At 57.8% G+C, this 23,530-nt stretch overlaps 1 protein-coding gene across 5 annotated transcripts in view; it reads right to left on the bottom strand.

Annotated features, from left to right (window-relative positions):
- The window catches only part of AGAP3 (ArfGAP with GTPase domain, ankyrin repeat and PH domain 3), a 28,404-nt gene extending 22,297 nt beyond the window's left edge, over nt 1-6,107 (bottom strand). For 2 of the 5 annotated variants that reach the window (XM_043872518.1, XM_043872519.1), the window contains exons 1-8: nt 5,110-6,099; nt 3,731-3,789; nt 3,377-3,464; nt 3,073-3,158; nt 2,789-2,930; nt 2,217-2,351; nt 1,961-2,088; nt 291-449 (exon numbers count right to left, since the gene is read on the bottom strand). In XM_043872518.1, the coding sequence (XP_043728453.1) occupies nt 291-449; nt 1,961-2,088; nt 2,217-2,351; nt 2,789-2,930; nt 3,073-3,158; nt 3,377-3,464; nt 3,731-3,789; nt 5,110-6,007 (1,695 nt within the window). In that variant the 5' untranslated portion in view covers nt 6,008-6,099. Of the gene's footprint in view, nt 1-290; nt 450-1,960; nt 2,089-2,216; nt 2,352-2,788; nt 2,931-3,072; nt 3,159-3,376; nt 3,465-3,730; nt 3,790-5,109 lie in introns of all 5 variants that reach the window. The other 3 variants (XM_043872522.1, XM_043872521.1, XM_043872520.1) reach the window with 3 other exon arrangements.
- Between the last annotated feature and the right edge of the window lie 17,423 nt (nt 6,108-23,530).

Below are 23,530 nucleotides of genomic sequence, written 5' to 3'. Positions count from 1 at the left end.
AGCTGGCCAAGACAGCCCTGAGGGGCTGGGAGGAGGGTCTCTGTGTGGCTGCGCTGAGGGGCGGCCCCGCGGGCTTGCAGGAGGATCAGTCTGGGTGCTGATGGAAGAGGGGGGGGCCTGCACGGAGCCCACGGAGGAGATCACAGTCTGGGTGCAGATGGGGGCCGCCTGCATGGAGCTGCCCCTGGGAGCGGCGCGTGTCTGTGCGGATGCAGAGAGGGCAGGTGCAGCGTCCTGGAGGCTGGGGGCTCAGCCCTGCCTGGTCGGCGGCGGGAGGGGCGGGCACGTACCGTGAAGATGTTGGAGCGCCGCTTGGACTGCTTGCGGATGGGTGTGGGGGTGGAGGAGGCAGCGATGGTCTCCACGCGCAGCTCCCGCTGGCTGATGCTGGGCGTGGAGGGGACTGAGGCCGAGTAGTCGCTGAAGGCGCTGCTGCCGCCATTCGTGGCCTGAGAACAGAGAGGGCTCTCAGGGCGGCCGGCCCGGGGGGCCTGGGGCTCGCAGGGCAGAGCAGGGGGGCCGCCGGTTCCCATGGAGGCTAACCAAGGAGGTGGGCAGCAAAGGCCTGGAGGCCCGCGGGACGCCACGGTCACCGCCCTGGGCTGCCCACTCTCCACCCCCTGCCTAGGGCCCCTAGCTGAATCAGAGGCAGAGGGCTGGAGTCAAGGGCAGGGGCCGGGAGAAAACAAGACTGCGGCGTCTTGGCTCACAGCTGGGCGTGACACCGGGTGACAGGTCACCCTGGATGAGCTCCCCAGGCCTGCGACAAAGAGCCAAGGCCGCGGGAAGCGGGGTGGGGCTCAGGGGGAGGGTGAGGCTGGCTTCCAGGCCCTGTGTGTGACAGGGCGTGAGATACGGGGAGGAGGAGGGCTGGGCAGGGAGCGAACAGCGACTAAGGCTGCTAACTGGAGGACACACACCCACAGCGGTGCTCGCTGGTGGTGGCTCCGGGAGCAATGGGCGGCATTACAAGGCCACCCCAGACGGCCCACTGGACGGTCACTAGGTAGAGGACGCGCCCTGCCCCAGCAGCCTGCTCCGGGCCCAGGCCAACACCCGAGCTGCCGCCCCTGTCCCGGCGGGCAGGGCCCCTGCGCACAGCTGACTGCTGCAAGGCGGAGTGGCTCAGGGACAGTGGAGACGACCTGTGTACGGCTCTCCCTTTCTTACAGGGGAGCCCTGAGACCGTCTGCAGCTGTAAAGGGAGGGGGTCCCTGGAAAAGCCCACCAGGCCGTCAGGACGCTGGGGGCCGGGAGGCCTTTGCAACGACAACGGCCCGTGGCGGAAGCAGAGGAGCAGCGTGGACTTGACTGCTCAGCAGGCACGCCCGTGCTGGCCCAGGGCTCTCCGCAGAGCGGGAGGCTGAGTCCGGGAACACAATTACCGGAAGGCCTGGGACGAACGTCAAGGGCCCAGAACTGACCAGGCAGCAGGCCCCGGCAGCGGGCAGGTGTCCAAGGGGTAATCTGGGAGGGACACGGCAGGACCCAGCTCAGGCACCCCCCCACGGACCCCACGCGGCACAAAGGCCACTGGTCCTTGTGGGGTTAAGTGCTGCCCTTCTAAATTCAAACCCGGGGGCCGGGGCGGGCAGGTCAGGAGCGGGCGGGCCTCCAGGGACTCCTCTGGAGGTGCATACTGAGTCCGCGCTAACCCTGGCTGACCAGAGCAAATGCTTAGGCGGCGGCGGCGGCTGCTGCTGCTGCAGGGTGAGACGTGTGGAGCAGCGAGGGGAGCTGGGAGCGGGAGGGCAGGGACCGCGGGGCACAGGTGGCAGAGCCAGGCCAGGCCAGGCCAGGCGTGCAGGCTAAGGGGACCCGAGCCAGTGCTTTCAAACCATCCGCAAGGCAGGAGAGCAGACGCGGTGGGGACAGGCAGGCAGACAGACGGAATGGAGAGGCAGGGCCGCGCGGGGTGGGACAGGCGTGCGGCGGGGGGAGTGCGGGGGGCTGGCCGCACCTGGTTGACGTGTACGGCTGGGATGGAGGCGGCGGACACGGCCGAGTGGCTGGGGGAGTTGGGCAGTGACTTGCAGGGCCCGATGGCCAGCTGCTGCTTCTTCCGCAAGGCCACTACCTTCTGGGCCACTGCAGGGGACAGCAGAGTCAATGACCCCTCTGGGGAGGCGGGGAAACCCCCGCTTAGAGCCGACTCCCCCCTCCCCAGAGCCTGCCTGACCCCCCTCTGGGGGAGCGCCTGGCACCCGCCGAGTTACCGTCCTGGAAGACGCGCTCCACGTTGAGCCCGTAGGTGGCACACGTCTCGTAGTAGGTGCACCGCTTCAAGTCTGTGGACAGCTTGCGGGCCCTGCTGTCGTCGATGACCCGCGGGTTCGCGGCACTGATGGCGTCTGTCGGAGACGGAGCGGGGGATCGGGGGCTGACTCAGCCGGCTGACGAGCTGGGCGCTGGGCCGTTTGGTTGGAGGGTGGGATGGGCGAAGAGCCCAGGTGGCAGACGCCACGGAGCACGAGAATACGGGGGTCTGGGCCTCGTTCCAGCTCTGCCGCTGACTCACTGAGTAGAAATGAGCCAGCCCCTCTGGGTGTCCATCTCAGAGTGCTGCGGGACACGGCCATCACGCGGATGGCAGGGTCACAGCCGGGGCGGACCCAGTGTGTAGGGGGCAGAGAGGAGGTGCCTGCTCGGGGTGGGGGTGTGGGGCTGGCGCACCGGAAGGGCTGGATCAGCGCCAGGAGGGCAGGGGGGGTAGGGGGCCAGGCTTTCTCAGGCCGGCCCACCGGGGACCCACAGCCGCCGCGCCGCCCCAGCGAGCAGGCCCGCTCACCCTGTGTGCCCACCAGCACCATGGGCACCTCGCTGGTGTTGCGGAAGCTGCAGAGGCGCAGGAAGTAGTTGTACACTGTCTGGAAGCTGATCTCATCCTCCAGGCTGAACACAAACACCACTGCGTCCACCCAGGCGGCAAACTGGGGGGGGGGGGGGGGCGGAGCAGAATTACCACCCTCACCTGGGCACAGGCGAACTTTGCCACTGCCGCCCCGCATGTGATCTTGCTGGGGTCCCAGCTGGGAACCTCTAAAAGCAGGGGGCGCCACGGGCCAGGGCTACCTGGAGCTCAGGGGGGCCTCCTTCATCTCGGATCAGCAGCAGGTAACTCTGGCCATCCACCACAATCTCCTTCTTAAACCGACCCCCTAGGACAAAGCACGCGGTCAGGCCCCAAGCCGCAAGAGCAAGCCCACGGCGGGGGTGGGGGGTGGCCACACAAAGAAGGGACCCACAGCTTCCCACAGAGAAGACGGGAGGATGGAGAGAGACACGGGGCTGCAGCCCCCTGCACAGACAGTGGGAAACAGGGACGGGGCGGGCAGAGCGCAGCCGCAGGGCCCGGGGCTGGCCCGTTAACGCTCACCTTCAGGGGACTCCTCCTGGACATAGGTCCCCGTCAGATAGCGGTGCACCAGGGCCGACTTCCCACTAGACAGGTTCCCTACAATGCCCTGCGGGAGAGGAAGGAGCAGCAGTCAGAGGGCGGGACGGACAGACACTGGACGGCAGGACAGGCTGATCCACTCGGGAGGAGACGGCCCAGCACCAAGGATAGGAAAGGCAAGAGAAACTGGGAAGAGACGGGCGCCGGGCGAGGCCGAGCCTGGAGACGGAGAGGACTGGAAGCCGGGGTGGTTGGGGGGAGTCACGCCGGCCCACTGCTCCAGCCCGCACCCCCAGCCCAGGGCTGCCTGTGCCTCCCACGGGCCTCACTCACCACTTTAAGCTCCGGCACCGAGCGGCTCAGGGTCCACTCCTGGCTGTTCACAAACGAGTCTGCAGGAGAGAAGGCCACCCATCAGGGCTGGGATGGCACACGCCCCTTTGCTATCCACCACCGACTGGCTGCCTCCGCGACCCGGCCCCTTTGCGAGGCCAGAGCCAGAAAACACCCTCACGTCCTAGTTCCCTGTGCACACTCAAGCTCCTCCAGGGGAATCTTCCCCATCCAGGGATTGAACCCGTGTCTCTTACATCTTCTACACTGGCAGGTGGGTGCTTTACCACTAGCGCCACCTGGAGGCCCCTAGCTCCCTAGAGAGTAGCAAGAATACTCTCTGTGAATTGAACAGCGGGGTGACAGCCCTCAGTTCTCCCGCCTGGGAGGACAGGATCCCTTCTCTTACTGCTCTCTTACAAGCTACTTCCTTGAGTCACTCCAGGCCGACGCCCCCGCCTGGTGAGAGGCTACTCCAGTGGGTCTCTGCCAGGCCCAAGCTGGGCTGGGGGCCCGCCTCCGCAGGCAGTAGGAACAGCTCACCCTCGCAGGGTGGGGCCACCCACTACATTCCTGGTGAGCAAAGAGGGCGGAGCCCTTCACCTGGCCCTGTTTGGGGAGAGGCCGGTCCAGCAGGGAGCCATCTGCCCCTCCCAACCGGCCCTCCTCCCCAGGCTCCTCCTTGGCAGGAGCCAGCCCTCCTTTCTTTCCCAGAGATCCGCCTCCAGCGCTCCTCCTATCCAGTCCATCCCCAGCTCCTGCCTCACCCGGGCGCTACCCAGAGCCCCTGCCAGGGCCAGCCCCTCTCCTTGAGCCTCTAGGTTGGCACGGACATCCTGGGGCCGGCTCCAGGCAGCTCCGCAGGGACCAGGCTCTAGGGGGCGGGGCTCACGCCCCCTCCCCAGGCTGCCTCCAAGAGTAGTTAACGACGCGCGGGTCCAGTCCCTAAACTCATCTGCAAAAGCAGCTTAGAGCCTCACCTGGGAGCTAGAGCAGCTGCTGATCTCGTCCTCCCCGCCCTCCAGAACCGGCCCGGGCTCCGAGTGAGTCTCATCCCTCCCGGGGCCCCTTCCTGGGTCTCCAAAAGTGAGAAAGAAAGGGGCCCTTCCGTTCGGCTCTCATTCCACTTCACTAGGGCCACGCGAGGGAGGCCCTCCCAGGACCCACCAGGAAGCCCGCCTCTGCCACAGCCACCGTCTTCAGACCCAATAGCGACCCCAGGCCATGCCGGGCGCTGATCCACTCGGTCCAGCCCCGTCTGGCGGACCCCCCACGGCCCCCGCCTTCACGGCACGCCCACCTCTCCCGGTAGGTGTCCGGTTTGTTTCACACCCGCCCTCAAGCCCAGACTCCAACCAGGCCCAGAAGCTCCCCCTTACCGCTCGGCGCGCCCAGGAGTCCGGGGGCCGCGGCCGCCCGGCGGCTCCACAGCGGCTCGGACGGCGCGGGCGCGGGCTCCCTCCGGCGGAAGCGGCTGGTGAGCAGCCTCCAGAGGCCAGCGGCGGTGCGGGGGCGGCCGGGCTCGGGCGCGGCGCGCGGGGCCTCGGTGCCCAACAGCAGGTCGCGGCGGCTGGGGAAGGCGCCCAGGGAGCTGGCGTCGCCGTCGCTGCGGGTGCGCGCGCGGGGCAGCAGCCCGGACTCGGCGCGCCGGATCTCCTGGCCGCGGCGCAGGCGGAAGCTGAAGCTCTTCCTCAGCGCCGACAGGCCGCGCCGGGGGCTCGGGGCGCTGCGCCCGCCGCCGCCGCCGCGCAGCACCTGCCAGCGCTGGCTGCTCCAGAGCGAGGCGCCCCGTAGGAAGCCGGAGCTGCCCGCGCGACCCAGCCCCGCGCCCGCGGCCTCGGCCTCGGCCGCCAGCTCCAAGCGGTTCACCTCCAGGAACGTCATGCTGGTGGGCCGCGGCGCCTGGGCGGCCCGGGGCCGGCTGCGGCGAGCCGGCGCGGGGCTGGACGCGGGGCTCGGCGCGGGGCTGGGCGCGGGCCCGGGTGCCGACGCGCGGCCGTCGGGGGTGCCGCGGCGGCCAAGGCGCGGGCGCAGGAGTCCGAGCAGCAGGCTGCGGGCGCCGGCGGGGGTCGGCGGCGGCCCCGGGCCGCCAGAGCACACGCTCCGCGGCCGCGCCGGCTGCTCGCGCGCAGCGAACAGGGCGGCCTGCAGGGCGGAGGCGGCGCGGCCGGCCGGGGCGCCGTGCAGGTCCAGCGAGTCGCAGACGCTGAGGGCGCGGCGGCAGGCGGCGGGCCGCTCCCGGCTGCAGCTGTCCGCCGGGGGCCAGCCCCGCTCCATGCTCAGGGCCCGCGGGCGAGGGCCAGGCCCATGGCGAGGGGCGCGGGGCTGGGCCCGGGCCGGGGCCGCGGCCGGGGCGCACGGACCTCCGGCCTCTGGGCACCTTGTGTCGGCCGACTGAGTCTCTCAACGCCTCCACCTCGCAAGCCGGCAAGCCCAGACCTGGAGAGGCCGGGAGCCAGCCCAGCACCGAGAGAGGCGGCAAGCCTGGCCTGGAACACCTGGGAACGGCGGCGGCGGCCCCCGAGCCCTCAGAAAACAGGAAATTCCAGCCCAGGGCTCCTCCTCAGTTGGGGCAGGTAGGAGAGGAGCTGTCATTAAGAGCAGGCCAAATAAATAACAGTCCTGGCCATACCATGCGCTGGGCTCGGTCTTGGAGAGAAGCGGGCCATTCGCTCTTTTCTCCAGGGAAGAACCAGAAGATGATCCACCAGGGTAGGAGCTGGTAAAAGCCTAAATTATGAGTCAGGAGTTACACTGAGGGCTTCTTATCTGGAAAACACGGAGCCTGAACGAGGTGATCCTGTCTTAGCTCCTGGCTCAGTCTGAGGTTGGGAAACTTGGAAGTCCGAGTTGCTGGTTGTTTCAGTCAGCTCTTCTGTTAATGACCGAGGCTGGCTTCTTCCTTGAAGACTATAAAATCACCTGGACTAGGATAAGTGCTGTCCTGCCCAAGGGCGGCAGAAAATCAGAAGATAACCTTGGGACCTGAACCGTATCGTTCCAGACAAGTGACTCACTTCTGAGCCCCTGAAGTCGCCTGCCTCCTCCAGCTTGCTGGTCCCCCTCCTCCTGTCCAGAGGCCGTGCAGAGGTGAAGCTGCAGAGGGCAGACCTCGTGGGAGGCTGACTCCAAGCACCGATTCCCTTCGTGGGCTGCCCCAGGCACTCGTTAAATGCAGGGCTTCCTTCAGGACGGGGCAGAGGGCAGGTAGTTGCTGTGCTGTGCCCTCCACTAACCATTTAGGCGTCAGTCCTCTCCGGGGTCCTGGAGATGGGCCAGTTTAGCAGAATCCACAAGGACCACAAGCAGATCAGGACAAACCAGTTTAGGTAGTGGCAAGGTTGAGGGGGCTTGCGTTTCCCTCTGAAGACATAATACTCCCAGGTCTGCTCCAGCCCCAGTCCAGCCCAACTCCTAACATATCTGTCCCTCTCAGCTTTAGAATTCCACGGTCCTGGTCAGAAGCAAAGTACAAGATAAAAGTGGCACATTCCAGAGGGGGCTGGGGTTGGGGAATGCCTGAGGAAGGCAGGGCCTCCATCCTGGGTGCTCCCGCTGAACCTCGAGCTGGAAACTTCCAAGTCCCGGGCTGGATCTCCAGGGCCCCAGGGGGTGATTCTGTATTTTCCTGGGACTGGTTATTAATGGTGATGAGGATGGCGCCTTGCTCTCTGGGGTACATTTCCCCCACATAATAGTCGGTTCTGCACAAGAGCCCTTCCCAGGATCCTTCAGGCGTGGAGACAAGAATGCAACCCAGGAATCCTGACTCATGTTCCCAAGTTTAAGCCTCACACACCGAACTTCCCTATCTTTGTTCATATCAGTCTGTCTCATGCACACATATGGGATGACCCCTCCCCCACAGAATACAGCGGCTCACTCCAAACCCTCTCCCCGAGCCAATGAAAATGCACGCACAGGACAGCAGCTATCAGAGGCAAGTGGGCACTAGAGAGGGACAGGGGAAAAGGTGCCCAACGGGGGGATGAGCTGCTTTAGAACCCAGCTGGCTACTCTCAGGCGGAGAGGGGCAGGATGGAATAGAGAGTAAAAGGCCCCCACTTACAGACACACACACATAGGCACACACAGACACACACACACAGACACAGACACACACACACAGAGACAGGCTCCAGGAAGGGAGGCAGCCGTACCCAGTCCAGAAGGTGAAAGAACACCATCCATTCTCAGAGGACACACTAGCTCTGGGCTCCCACTGCACCTGCAGAATCGGTCCAGGCAAAATGCTGAGCCTGGGCTTCCCTGCTTGCTCAGTGGTAAAGAATCCGCCTGCCAACACGGGAGACACGGGTTCAATCCCTAACCTGGGAAGATCCCACATGCCTCGGAGCAACTAAGCCCCTGCGCCTCAGCTACTGAGCCTGTGCCCCAGAGCCCGGGGGCCACAACTACTGAGCCCAAGTGCTCCAACTCTGGAAGCCAGTGCGCCCTAGAGCCCATGCTCTGCAACAAGAGGGGCCCACACATCCCAGCTAGAGAGGAGCCCCGCTCCCCACAAGTAGAGAAAAGCCGGCACAGCAGTGAAGACTCAGCAGAGCCATAAAGAATTAAACCTGGCACTGCTTCCTCTTCCTCATCTGGCTGACTCCTTCCTACTTCTTCCCAGAAACCTTTCCTGACTTGGGGCGACTAGACAGAGAAGGCCACCGGCCTGCACATAAACAGCCCGGACAAAGACCCCAGAGAGGAGATCGGGGCAGGCGCACACCTCTCTTCCTTGCTGGCATCAGCCACCGCCACTGCCCCGGTCACAGACAAGGTCTCTTGTTCCATCTCACAAGACTCGACTCCAAAGAGATGCAGCCAACAGCTCACTCAACACAGCCCAAAGGAAAGTAGGGCAGTCCTAAAAAGCTCTAGGCTAAGGCCACACCAACCAAGCGGAAATCCCATAAAGCTAGCTCTCGTGTCAGTTCTCTGGTGCCTAAGGGCATCAGAAATGCCAGGCTGAATCTGTTGCCCAGAGACCCCCCGGGAGGTTCTGGGGGAACTGAAGACACAATCTCTTTCATTCCTGGGTGTGGTCCTGGGCGAGGATGGACAGCGGTCCCTGGAGGCTGAGCAACGAGCAGCCGCAGCACAGGCAGGTCAGAAGGAGGAGAGCTGACTCTAGAGCCGGGTGCTCTGTACTGGGTATGGGGACCAGAGACGAGGGCGCCTGTGTGTGTAGCTGTGGCCTGGGGGCGGCGGGGACAACCAAACCCAGACTGTCTCGGGAGAAACAGAAAGCCCCCTGCAAAGGCATGCTGTGCAGAGGGGCAGTGCTGTGCTGGGAGGAAGAAGGGCGGCCTCGGGCCTGGGAATCCCATGGAACCTTGTACCTGCTGCTGCTGCTAAGTCGCTTCAGTCATGTCCGACTCTGTGCGACCCCACAGACGGCAGCCCACCAGGCTCCCCCGTCCCTGGGATTCTCCAGGCAAGAGCACTGGAGTGGGTTGCCATTTCCTTCTCTAGCGCATGAAAGTGAAAAGTCAAAGTGAAGTCGCTCAGTCGTGTCCGACTCTTAGAGACCCCATGGACTGCAGCCTACCAGGCTCCTCCGTCCATGGGATTTTCCAGGCAAGAGTACTGGAGTGGGGTGCCATTGCCTTCTCCGACCTTGTACCTAGTCCCTCTCAAATATTTGCCGGATGATCCCCTGATAAGTGTGGAGGCGCGCCCAGCTGAGGCCACTGAGCCAGGCAGCCTGGGGAGGTCCTTCTCAGAGCCCAGCAAGGGCGAGCTTCCTGCTGACAGCCGGCTGGGGTCTTCTTGACCACAAGGTGGCAGCAAAACATCTTCCTGCAGCCAGGGGGGCCACCAGCTGAGCTGCCCAGGAAGGTGTGGGGACCCTGGCAGGGGCCGGCGTGCAGGTGGCCACACGGGTCCATCAAGCCCCTTGACTGCTGAGCCGGGGAGGTGAACAGGGCCACGTGGGTGGCGCGTGGTGATTCTGTGAATGAATCAATGAGCCAATGAAGGAATGAAGAACATTCATCTTAGCTGCTGAGCTGCACACCCTGGCTTTTGTTCCCCTTGTGGGGAGGGCGGCAGGCTGATGAAGGTGGTCCCTGGCTGGGACAGTCTGTTGAGAGAAATTGCAGTCAAGATCAGATCCAAAGTGGAGACGGACAGGGGTGTGTTGGCAAGACACGTGCTCTAGAGCCGAGAAAACCTGGGTGCAAATTCAGCCTCTGGCAGCTACTGGCTCCGCGTCTGTCTAGTCCCCTGAACGTCGCTGGGTCTCAGGGTTTTTAGTCTGTAAACTGGGGATAATCCCCTTTCCAGCTGAGGTTGCTATGCAGTGATATGTTTATGGAGGGTCTGGCACCGAGTTGGCATGCAGCAGGTGACCAATATAGCTGGACACCTCAGCAGTTGCCCGTTAGCTCGGGCCTGTGGATTGAGCTAGAGGCCCCAAGCCCCAGGCCACACTGGTACACACAGGCGCCCTCTTCTCTCTGGGTCCTGGGAGCCAGTTCCCCATCAGCTCAGGCCTGTGGGTTACTGGTCCCTCCATCTCTTCTCCAAGAGACTGCCTCTGTGGTCCAGACTACCTCCAGAGATCCTGAGGCCCTTCTGCATCATGTCTTTCTCTGAAAATCTGATGAAAGCTGTCATGGACTGAACTGGGTTCCCCCTAGATCTGTATTTTGAAGTCCTAGCCCCTGGTACCTGGCAGTATGACCTTATCTGGAAATAGGGTGGATGTAAATGGGATTAGCTAAGATGAGGTCCCCCTAGATTCGGGTGGGCCCCACTCCGTATGACTGGTGTCCTGATAAAAAGGGGAAATTTGGACACAGAGAGTCATGCACAGAGGGAGTATGATGTGAAGAGACACGGGGAGAAGACGGCCATCTACAAGCCAAGGATCCTGCTTAGCACTTCAACGGTTAGTCACTCAGTCGTGTGTCCAACTCTTTGTGACCCCATAGCCCCGCCAGATTCCTCTGTGCATGGGATTCTCCAGGCAAAAATACTGGAGTGGGTAGCCATTCCCTTCTCCAGGAGATCTTCCCAACCCAGGGATCGAACCTGGGTCTCCTGCGTGGCAGGCAGATTCTTTACCGAGAACTTTAAGAGGGATGTAAAAAACATACGGGCACTATAGACTCCAGGGGCCCAGCACAGAGAAAGGGTCCACACAGAAAGGAGCCCCTTCCCAGACCCCCCCAGGGAATTCTGCCCCAGGTCCCGGAGTCAGAGAGCTCCCCAGGGACTGCGTCCCCTCCCCCACGGAAAGCTGGGAGGATCAAAGACCACCTGGAAACAGGCCTTCCGGCACCAAGCCAGCTACTCGATAGCAAGTTTTTCATTTTTCTTCCTGTCCACCAAGTCTGAGCAAGGCTCAGTCCCCTCTGTACGCCCCCTACCGGCCTCCTAGTTCAGTTCAGTCGCTCAGTCGTGCAACCCCATGGACTGCAGCACGCCAGGCCTCCCTGTCCATCACCAGCTCCCAGACCTTACTCAAACTCATGTCCATCGAGTTGGTGATGCCATCCAACCTTCTCATCCTCTGTCATCCCCTTCTGCTCCTGCCTTCAGTCCTTCCCAGCATCAGGGCCTTTTCCAAGGAGTCATCTCTTCGCATCAGGTGGCCAAAGTATTGGAGTTTCAGCTTCAGCATCAGTCCTTCCAATGAATATTCAGGACTGATTTCCTTTAGGGTGGACTGATTTGATCTCTTTGCAGTCCAAGGGACTCTCAAGAGTCTTCTTCAACACCACAGTTCAAAAGCATCAATTCTTTGGCACTCAGCTTTCTTTATAGTCCGACTTTCACATCCATACATGACTACTGGAAAAACCGGCCTTCTAACCTCATCTTAAAACCCCGAGGGAGACCAGACAGACAAGACAAAGCTCCCTGCTCGGCTGAGAAGCATCACGACTGAGGACCATCTGTTCCGCCGAGAAAAGTCTGCTGCCTTTCAAGAGCTTTCCCCCAAAGAGGACACGAAAACCGCATGCACCCTCAAATCCCTCAGAATCCTCCGACGCCCCTGAAGGTACAGTGAGCCTCACTGCGGTGGGTCGAGGGGACTCTGGCCTCAGAAGGTCAAACTGCACACCCCCTCGAGGCACTCTGCCTTTTCATCCCAGTTTAGACACGTGTCCTGCATTTTATCTGTCTTTTAAGGTTGTTCTCTTCCTTCAGAACTGAACAACGGTCCAGCCGAATCCCATGAGCTAAAAATCTGCCTCTTCCAGTCCAACAGGTTTCTAAAATGCATTCAGTTTGTAGCTCTTCATTCCTTTATCAGCAGTATCAACATGCTCATGAGTCTGCTTTCATCTTTTTTTTTTACAGAATTAAAATATTTTAATAAAGGGGAGATGCAATACAGTATTCAAATACTTGTACCCTTTTTGCTCCAAGACAGAGGAGTGCTCCTCAACCTGGGAACTCCAGTACAGATGTATAAGTTCAGGGTCTCAAGGAAAGGGTCAGTATACACTATTAAGAATAAAGACTCGGGTAGTTTGAGAGTCTAATGGACCAAAGTTTAAAAGCATCTGAATTCTGGGTGAGGAATGGGAATTTGGGATTAGCACATGCAAACTATTATATATAGAGAATGGACAAACACCAAGGGAATTATATTCAAGGTGTACGTGCTCAGTCGCTCAGCGGTGTCTGACTCCTTACGACCTCATGGACTGTAGCCCACCAGGCTCCTCTGTCCATGGGGATTCTCCAGGCAAGATTACCGGAGTGGGTAGCCATTCCCTCCTCCAGAGGAGTATCAATATCAATGCAATATCCTGTGCAAAACCGTAATGTAAAAAAATATGACAAAGATTATATGTGTGTAACTGAATCACCTTGCTGTTCACCAGAAATGCAACATCGTAAATCAACTATGTCAATAAAATAAAGCTGTAAATAAATAAAAGCATCTGAATTCCTGATACAGAGGATAAAAAGCAGGGCCTACACTGCGACACCCTGCCCTCATCACCCTGCAGGGGCTCCGCTGCCCAGCTCCAAGGGGCCGGTTCAACCGCACTCTTTCTGCTTAACACCAGCAAGCGCTCCCAGCCCCACCAGCGACTGGGAGTGGCAATCACAGCCTTGGCACCTGGCAGTTGGTTTTCAGGCTTTCTTCTTCTTTTTTTTTTTTAAGTAAAAAGGTTTTTATTTGCAGAGGAGCGGGGCTCTAGTAGAATAAGCGAAACCCTGTCTGACTCCTTTGGCTCCTCCTCGTCTTTTTGCAGATCCTAGAGCAGTGGAGACAGCCACGGCCCCCACAGCGGGTGCTCCGGCCAGCTTGCCGACGGCCTGGGCCATAATGTCCATGACCTTCTTTCTTTTCAGCTCACAGACGACCTGGTGGAGCTGGGCGTCGTCCACCGAGGTGCCCGCATTGCCCAGGATCTTCTCGCATCCTTGGAGCTGGGGGGAGGCATCGCACCCAAGGGCGCCGGGCAGGCAGGAGGCGACGAGGCGCATCTCCACAGCGGCTGGGAGGCCTGGCCTGTGCACCTCAGTGGCACTGGAGACCTGGCTTTCCTCTTAATTCTACCCCCGTCTGTCTTCAGCTGGCAACTCCCTGCCCTGCTAGGCAATCAGCTACAAGGCCTGGGTCCCTGGGCCACAGTATCACCATGAAACAGTGTGAGGGAACCCTGGTGACCATGTGGGGTTCACAGGAGGCCACCTCCGGGCGAGCTTTAGAGGCTGCCTGGCCAACTACAGCTTCCCCACGCGGCCATCGGCTGAGAGATGAGAAGGGAGTGGGGGTCAAGGTCAGGGGCAGAGCTGCGCTGCTTCGTGAACTCACGCCACACCACAGGCAGGGCCCACCAGGAGCCCCCCGATGGACCCCCTCCGTCTCCCGGGTCTGTCAGGTCTGTCATTAGCAACAGTCGGGTGACACGCAGGGCAGAGGGGGAGGGGTCCCTGCAAACCATCTTCTCAAATGTCCATCCTGAGCCTGGAGACCCCACAAGGGCAGGTCCCCTCCCTCTCCCCTCTGGGCACCCTCACCCGCACTCCCCTGCGTGCTGCCTCACCCGGCCCACCTCCTCCCTGAAGCCTGGGGCCTCGGACCTCAGCCACCAGAGCCCCACCCCAACCACGCAGACCCCACCCTACCCCCAGCACAGCTTGGCCAGGCAGCAGTAGGAAGCCCACCAGCCATGGAGTCTGCCTTTGTGGAGCTGCAGTCAAGCTGCAGGGGGCGCTGTGCTAGGCCCTCAGAGATGCAATTTGCAACAAGGCTCCTCGGATTTAAAGGACAGAGAGAGGAAATCGATAGATTCATGGCACAAAAATGAAGTCCTAAATGATAAAAAAAAATTGTTTAAAAAAAAACCCTGAGAGAAGATACAGCTAAAGGGAAATCATAAAAATGTGATTATGGATAAAAATGTGACTATGCTGTGCTGCACTTGGTCACTCAGTCGTGTTGGACTCTTTGTGACCCCGTGGACTGTAGCCCCTCAGGCTCCTCCGTCCACGGGATTCTCCAGGCAAGAACACTGGAGTGGGTTGCCATTTCCTTCTCCAGGGGATCTTCCTGTCCCAGGGACTGAACCCACATCTCTTGTGTCTCCTGCACTGGCAGATGGATTCTTTACCACTGAGCCATGTGGGAAACCCCCAAAAGGGAAATCAACACCTGGATAAAAATGCGACTATGCTAATGGGTTAACATCACGCCTACATGCAAAGCATGCAGACGTCACTTAAAAAACAACAACAACATAAAATCTTAACAAAGTAAAGTCCAAATGGGCAATTTACATGGAAATCGCTCACTCTCACTTAGGACTTAAAGAAATAGAAATTAAAAATGAAGTTCCATTTCTCACCTACCAAACCCTTAACATGCATGACTTTTGTGTCCGTGAGGCCCATGCTGGCGAGCGTGTAAGCCCCCTTCCCCAGAAGCTCAGCCCTCTGCCGCCACACTAAAAGCCACAGGGACTCCAACAAAGACCGCCTGACATGGACACAAAGACTGAGGCCCAAAGAAGTCCAGCACTTCTGAAGCAGTGAAATCAACCAGAGTGTCCACCAACACGGAAGTGAGGTCCTCAGCGACTCTGTCTGCAGACGGTGGGACATCGCACAACCATTTAAAATAGTGTCTGGGGTCTTCCCTGGCAGTCCAGTGCTTTAGACTCGGTGCTTGGGGTTCAGGTTCGATCCCTAGTCAGGGAACGAATACCCCACGTGCTGGGTGGCACGGCCAGAAAATAAATAAATTAATTAATAATTAAATAAAATAATGTCTGCAGAGACTTTTACTTAGCAAAGCAGCAACCCTTATGATCATTTTTTAAAAAAAATAAGATACAAAATTGTATGTAACACAGAAAGTGAAAAGAAAGTGAAAGTCGCTCAGTTGTGTCCGACTCTCTGCGACCCCATGGACTATACAGTCCATGGAATTCTCCAGGCCAGAATACTGGAGTGGGTAGCCTTTCCCCTCTCCAGGGGATCTTCCCAACCCAGGGATCAAACCCAGGTCTCCCACACTGCAGGTGGATTCTTTTACCAGCTGAGTCACCAGGGAACATGGACCCGTCTTAAAAAACAGAGGGAAAAATGAACATGTTAAAATGATGATAGAGGCCAACTCTGGCAGTTAGGCCCTGCAGTGATTTTTTTTTCTGTCTTTCTATTTTTCTGTGAAATGTGTGTTTCACCCTGTTTCCTAAAATGTCTGTAGAGAATACACTACTTTTGTACAAAGAAAATGAAACAGAGGAAAGGTAAAACTGTTCCAGCTGGGGATGAGGGCTGGTGAGGGCTGAGGGCTGGTGAGGGCTGAGGGCTGGGTGAAGGAAGAAATACCTGGTGAGTGAGAAAGACAGGGGGTGGGGGGGGGGGGTTGTTGCAGTCTCCTGGCTGAACCCTCGGCCCTGAAGGCCCCGAGTCCCCCACGTGCAGCCGCTCTGGAGCAGGGCTCCCAAGAGCTCTCCAGCTCCAGGCCTGTGGAACCCAAAAGAAAAAAGCAGGCTGGGGCTAGTCAAATAAATGTGCACTCTGCCAACCTTTTTAGAATTTTATTTTGGGGTATAAAAGCACATTCCCAGGGCTCCCCTGGTGGTACAGTGGTTGAGAATCCGCCTTCCAATGCAGGGGACATGGGTTCGATCCCTGCTCCGGGAAGATCCCACATGCTGCAGAGCAATAAGCCACAACTACTGAGCCTGTGCTCTAGAGCCCATGCTCTGCAACGAGAGAAGTCACCGCAATCTGGAGCCCACACACCACTAGAGAAAGCCCATGCAGCAATGACGACACCGTGCAAAAAATAAAGAAAAAACAATTTTAATATCATGACTTTTTAAAAAAGCACATTCACAGCATGCTCAGAAAGCTGCCCTTGGTCCTCTGCCCCCTTCTCTTTCCTTCACATCAAAGCTTCCAGAATGAGTGTTCCCCACCCCCCCACCAGAGCCCCAAGGCTAGGACCTGGACTTAGCATTTCAACACAACGCCCAGCCTGGGCAGCTGAAGCAGCTGCCCATGGAATGGGCTGGCAACCATCCCCAGCCCATGGGCATGGGCCTCACTGATGGTTAAAGCCTCACAATATTTCACGGTATGTATGTTCCATCTGTCATCCAGCCATTCCCCCTACTGAGGACCTTCAGGTTGCTTCCCCCCCTTTTTTTTAATGTCTACAAGCAAGGCTGTAACCAACACCTGTGTACCTACATATGTTCTTTTCATAGGTTGCATGCCCCAAAGTAGAACAGTTGAGTTCAAAGAAAAATATGAATTTTTCATGTTCATGGAGAATGCCTGATGACTCTTCCGAACAGGAGGCAGCAATCCCACCCCCACCCCCCGACCAATCCCCCACCAGCAACACATGAGAATGCCCACTCTGCCACTCTCACCAACATCAGAAATCATCAGCTCAGTTTCCACTTCTAAAGGGGGAACCCAGTACCTTGCTCCTCAGATATGCATTCCCCTGATTACTCTGAGGCTAAGCGTCTTTTCATGGGCATCAACAATTTGCATTTCCTCTTCTCAGAATTGTCCATCTGGTTATATTCTTTGTCTAATTGTCTTTGGGATTTCAAAATTCTTTTTCTTAAAAAAAACAAAATAAAATAAAATTCTTTTTCCTAACAATTTAGAGGAGGAAATTCCCTGGAGGTCCGGTGGTCAAGACCCTGTGCTTTCACTGCCGAGGGCCCAGGTTCAATCCCTGGTTGGGGAACTAAGATCCCACAACCCACCAATGCAACCAAAAAAAAAAAAAAAATTAGAGGAATTCTTTGTGTAACAAGCATCTTAATCATTTATCTGGCATATGTTCATGGCAAGCGAATTCTCTTACTGTATTCTACAAAAATGTAATTAAATCTGTTAATTTTGTAATTGATTATAACATCTGAACAACAACAAATATCCACAAGAGCGATACTAAAAAAAACCAAGAGCTTTTACTGACAGAAGAATACCAGCTAAGACTTGCAGAAGGAAGGTCCAGATGAGAAAAATGACCATGTGGCAACCCCAACAGGCCAGATTCAGGTCACTGATGTGCTGATAACCGCTGAGTGAGAGTTGCTGGGAGGAGTTTATTTCCTGGGTGCAGAAGTCTCACCCCACAGACTGTGAATTACAAAGGGGGAGGCAATGGGCCTTCAGGATGAGGAGGTCTGATAATTATCTCTTTAGCATCACCAAGAACAGAGCCTGACTTGCCACAACAGGACGTATTCCTGTCAAAAGGGTTTAACCTAGATCTCACCAAAGCGCCCCCCCCACCCCCAGCCGCACTTCAGGTCATGGGCAGCAAGTGGGATAAAAGAACAAGTTAAACAACACCAACTGGCCCCAGCATTCGAATCAGAGCACGGCCTTCTATGAGAAAACTGCCCCAGACTCTCCAAGAGTCTGTGTGATGGACAGGTAAGAATGGCCACCATTAAAATATCTATAATAATAAATGCTTGAGAGGGCGTGGAGAAGAGGAAACCCTCCGATGACAGCTGGTGGGAACGCACACTGGCGCAGCTGCTATGGAAAACAGCGTGGAGGTTCCTCAAAAAAACCAAAAATAAGAGTTGCCCTAAGGTCCAGCGATCCCACTCCTGGGTAACTGGGACAAAACTATAATTCAGGCAGATACATGCACCCCTGTGCCCACAGGAGCACTATTAACAATAGCCCAGTCAATGGACGTGGGTTTGGGGGCACTCCGGGAGTTGGTGATGGACAGGGAGGCCTGGCGTGCTGTGGTTCATGGGGTCGCAAAGAGTCAGACACGCCTGAGCGACTGAACTGAACTGAGACGTGGAAGCAACCTGAATGTCCACTGAAAGATGAACGGATGAAGATGTGGTACACGTGGTGGAATACTAGGTAGCCACAAAAAAGAATGAAGTAACACCACTGGCAGCAACATGGACGGACCCAGAGACTCTCACGCTAAAGCAAAGTCAGGTCAAACAGACAAGTATCATATGATATCACTTATACGTGGAATCTATAATAGGACACAAACAAACGTATCTGTGAAACAGAAACAGACATAGAGAACAGACTCAGGACTGCCAAGGGGCTGGAGGCTGGGGAGGGAAAGATTGGGAATCTGGGATTTAGTAGATTCAAACTATTATATAGTAATAAGTACATTGTTTTGGGCTTCCCTTGTGGCTCAGCTGATAAAGAATCTGCCTGCAATGTGGGAGACCTGGGTTTGAACCCTGGGTTGGGAAGATCCCCTGGAGAAGGGAACAGCAACCCACTCCAGTCTTCTGGCCTGGAGAAATCCATGGACTGTATAGTCCATGGGGTCGCAAAGAGTCGGACACAACTGAGCGACTTTCACTAAACACTACGTATATGTTACTATATACATATGAACAAGTTCCGTTCCAAGAGCGTGTTCGTAAGTCCAACTAATCTAGCCTAGTGAGTGAGTGAAAGTCGCTCAGTCGTGTCTGACTCTTTGCGACCTCACAGACTAGTCCATGAAATTCTCCAGGCCAGAATACTGGAGTGGGTAGCCTATCCCTTCTCCAGCGGATCTTCCCAACCCAAGGATCGAACCGGGGTCTCCTGCATTGCAGGCGGATTCTTTACCAGCTGAGCCACCAGGGAAGCCTACTGTATAGCACAGGGAACTATATTCAGTATTCTATAATAAACCATAATGGAAAAAGAATACGTTTATCTGAGTCATTCTGCTGTATAGTAGAAATTAACACAGCATTGTAAATCAACTATACTTCAGTGAACTTTTTAAACATCTTTTTAAAAAAGAGTCTGCGTGATAGGGAAAAGCATCACAATGGGGCCTGTGCCGTCCTGACTTGGGAAAACAAAGAGGTTATATAAGGCGTTTGGGGGTTCCTTGAGGACGTCGGGTTATGGAGGAGTTATCCAGTGATGGTTCAAAGTCCTCACTCATCTTCTTAGGTGTGACCCTGCTGTGAAGTCATGTAGAAAGACTGTCTGTTCATAGGAAATGCCCGCTAGAGTGCTTGGGGGACAAGCTCCATTGTGTCCACAACTACTGACCATCACCTCCACCAAAAAAAAAAAATGTGTGAGAGAGACAGAGGGAAAGCAAACGGGGTATATGTTACCCATGAATTATTCAAGGTGGCTATTTTCCAAAATAAAAGGCTCGGGGGGGGAAAAATCAGTCCGTCTTTCCCTCTATGAGTTCCGGGTTTCCTGTCTGGCTCAAGAGGATCCTCTCATCCCAAGATGAGACAACAGTCTTTTGATTTCCTCCTGTATTTTGCAGAGCTTTTATCTTTTCCACCGTGCAGCAGCGCGTGATGGCTCAGAACCTGGCATTTGAGACCGGACGTCCTAGGTCCAGATCCTGCCTTTGTCACGTCTGTGGGCCTCGGGTTCCTCATCTGCAAGGGGGGGCGGGGCGCCAACACCACAAGGCAGTCTCAGGAATCACAGCAGGCACAGAGGGGTACACACAGCGGAGACAGATCTGATGCGCCACCCCTACTTCAGAACCTGCCGCTCCCTGGCGGCAGAGCAAAAGCTGTCATTCTTACGTCTGCCGCACAAAGTGCCGGAGTGTGGGGTGGCACTTGTGAATAGTTTAAAAACACAAGACGCCAGTGATTTTCCTAATACGATCACGACTCCGGTAAAACAATGTCTCCCGGCGCGTCTCACAGCAGCTAGGCACGCTGCAGGGCTCCCCCTCCCGCCCGCCTCCCCTGGCACGTGGCGCGCTGAGAAATAGGATTTATCTTTGGTACCTAACCGTTCCCACTCAGAAGCAGAGGGACCCCCACACACAGCCCACTCCTGGCTGAGCTGCTCTGAGACCTATAGCCCACTTGCTGCAGAAATCAACTGCACCCTTGATCAAGTTTAGGGGACACCCTGGAAGGGCTCAGTTGGTAAAGAATCCGCCTGCAATGCGGGAGACCTGGGTTCGATCCCTGGGTTGGGAAGATCCCCTGGAGAAGGGAAAGGCTACCCACTCCTGTATTCTGGCCTGGAGAATGCCACGGACTGTATAGTCCATGGGGTCGCAAAGAATCAGACACGATTGAGTGGCTTTCACTCACTGGAAGGGCTTCCCCGGCCCAAACGGTAAAGAATCTGCCGGCCATGCAGGAGATCTGGGTTCCATCCCTGGGTCAGGAAGACCCCCTGGAGAAGGGAATGGCAGCCCACTCCAGTTTTCTTGCCTAAACAACTCACAGCTTTCACTTTTTCACCAGAAGGAAAGGCAGTGACAGTGCCCAAGGCACCTGATTCAGAATTCAGAAGAGCCTCCCCCTCCTGCCCCTCCTCCACCCCACAACCACACACACACACACACACACACACACACACACACACACACAGCTCCCTGACCTGGACCACCCAGCCCCCTCACCCTCCAGGACGCATTTTCCCTTGCAGACAGAGGAAGGACCCTCTCCTGGGTCTCCCGGGCACCCTGCCCCCTCAGCGGGTCGCTGTTAGGCTGTTTGGACCTAGGTCAGGGTCTCCATATTTATGTCACTGGTGCCCTCGGCCTGGACTCAACCAGATCAGCCCCCCTACCCACCCACACAGGGCCTGTCCTCCCCTCCTGCACCCACCTGAGACCCAGATGCTGGCCGGTGTCCCTCCCTTGGTCTCAGGCCCGCTGGTGGCAGGCGAGAGTCACAAAGTGGGCTAGAAGGTGACCACCTTCCTGTCCCCACCGCCTCCCCCCGGGCCGGGTGGAAGGAAGGCCGCCCCCACACATCTGCGGGGTGTTTAAGGTCTGCGTTGGCCGACGTGCTGGAAAGCAAGACACTAAGCCCTCCACGGCCTGGCAGCTCTGACCGAGCTCTGAGCCCTGGAGGAGGAAGGAGAGGACAGAGTCTCCACACGCCGCTGCCACCCTCCTCTGGGGGTCACCCCGGGGCGTCGCCGGTGCAGGCCGGGCTGGAGCCGGGCGCAGAGCACAGGGCCCAGACTCGGCTGCGGGGAGGACAGGCCTGGGACAGAGAAGCCGGGCCCTGCTACAGACACCCTCCTCCCAGCCCTGCTCCACCTCAGGCCCCTGACAACCCCTCTCCCCACCCTTGGCTGCTCCGGGCTCCCCAGAGACCCCCAGGCCCCACAGGGCTCCTGGGCTCTGACCCGAGCAGGGAGGGCCCCGGTCACCGGTCTCTGCCAGGCTGGGGGCCCGAGGCCCGCCCACCACTGGCTCAGAGTCCAGAAGGGTGACAGCAAGTGGGGTGGACACCAGCTCGGGACCAGCGGGGGCAGGACACGCACGGCTCCAGGCCCACGAGGGACCAGGCCAGGCAAGTCTTGGGGGGGTCAGTGGGGACAGACCAGGGCCTTGCACTGGGAAGGTGAGCGATGGAGCTGGAGAGAGGCGGGCTTACAGCCCAGCTCTTCACACGGGGAAAGGGCAGTCAGTGCTCCCGGAGCCCACTGAGCGGAGTGCAGCCCCAGGGCCACAGCCAGCGGGCGACGGGACCGAGGAGGGAGGCGAGAGCCCGGAGGCACCGGCTCAGGATGGCGTTTCCTGCCCCCCCCCCCCCCCCCCGACATGCTGGGAGCAGAGAGCTCTGCGGGGTGACGACCTCTGTTTCCTCTAGGCTGGCTGGAGGAGGACTCAGGAAGGCTTATCCAAGATGTCTTATCCAAGGGCCTCCTGAAGGCAGAAGGCTGCCCGGCCTGGCCTGTCGGCATGTTCCCTGCTGGGTTCCTGGACAAAGGTTAACAACATGGAGTTGGTGCAAGGGAGGTGGTGTTTATTGCTGCAATATAGCCGGAAGCTCCTTTCTGAGGGGTTCCACTAGCATCTCTAGCCGGAGCTGGAGGGGGAGGAGGGGAAGGGGGGGAGGAGAGGGGGAGGGGGAGGGGAGGGGGAAGGGAGGGGGAGGGGAGAGGAGGGGGAGGGGTGGTCTCCCTAATCTCAGGGCCTGCAAGTGGCCTGAGAGATTCAACAACCAGGGCTGCCAGCTTGAGAGAGGCCTGCCTGCGCCACGTGTTTTTCTGAGCGTACGTGTATGTTTACGAACTCTCCACTGTTCTATATACACGTTACTCAGCACAAAGACAGAACACAGACCAAGAAGGAAAAAGGAGCCTCACAAAAACTGCTCTTGCCTGAGACGCCAGGATGGGGTGAGGAGTATGCCGTGGCTTTGCTGGTGACTCGTCCCGGTACCGCTGCCGGGGGGTCACGGCTGAGGGGGCCGCGGCTGGCAGGATCGCCCAGCCCACCTTTGCTCCGTGGGCTGGAAGGAGGCCCCCACCACGACAAGAAAAGAGCTGGGGGCCTCACCCACCCTGCTGTTCCTCAGTGACCTTGAATCCCGCATCGGTGGCTTCCACCCTCTCTGGCCTGCACTACTGGCTACATAATCGGCACCCTAGCCCCTAAGCAGACTCCCTGATGGCTCAGACGGTAAAGAGTCTGCCTGCGATTCGGGAGACCCAGGTTCGACTCCCAGGTCAGGAAGATCCTCTGGAGAAGGAAACGGCAACACACTCCAATATTCTTGCCTGGAAAAACCCATGGATGGAGGAGCCTGGCAGGCTATTGTCCATGAGGTCGCAAAGAGTCGGACATGACTGAGCGACTTCACTCTCCCAATCCAGTACTTTATTCCATCCAGCCCGAGGTGGATATGCAGAGGTCAGCCAGTCCCTGACTGTGCCATTCACCTGAGCTCTGCCCACCGACAGGCTCGTGGGCTGGCACGTCCACTTCTGGTCGGGCCCACCAGCGCTGGCCCAGCAGCAGATGGGAGAGTCCCTCCCTGCCCCCTCTCTCCCCTCACTAGAGTTCAGGATTATCTGGCTGTGATGCGGAGGGGGCAGGCAGGGACGTTAAGTAGGGCAGAGCAGCAGCCTCGTGGGACTAAACCGCCAAACCCAAGTGACGTGAGCCACGCTGGGGCCTGTGGGCAAAGCCATCCGCAACCAAGACGCTGACTCAGAGGAGCCTGGATGTGCTCTCTCCCTAGACACCCACCCTCTCCTCCAGCTTCTTGCCAAAGAGCAGGGCCTGGGCTCACTCCCCACCTTCCACCTCAAGCAGAACTCTGTGAATCTCGGTTCCGAAATCTGAGAATTCCCTCGACGGGAACACGTTTCGTGGCCCAGCCCCCGCAACACTAGTTACACTTTCAGGTTTTAGGAAAATCTGTGCTGACAAAAAAGCCACTGTGAACTCAGTAACACTTCTAAATGGATCTGCGTGCCACCCATCACCGTGGCCTGAGCAGGTACTCGATAAAGCAGTGTTTGCTGAATGACTGAATGAAAACGGCAGGACATATGTGAAGGGCACATTACTTATAAAAAAATTTTGAATGTAATACTTTAGGAAGA

The sequence above is a fragment of the Cervus elaphus genome, chromosome 18 (assembly GCF_910594005.1).
Source record: "Cervus elaphus chromosome 18, mCerEla1.1, whole genome shotgun sequence".
Taxonomy (NCBI): domain Eukaryota; kingdom Metazoa; phylum Chordata; class Mammalia; order Artiodactyla; family Cervidae; genus Cervus; species Cervus elaphus.
Note: the sequence above shows the minus strand (reverse complement) of the source record. Positions and strands in the feature narration are given on the sequence as shown.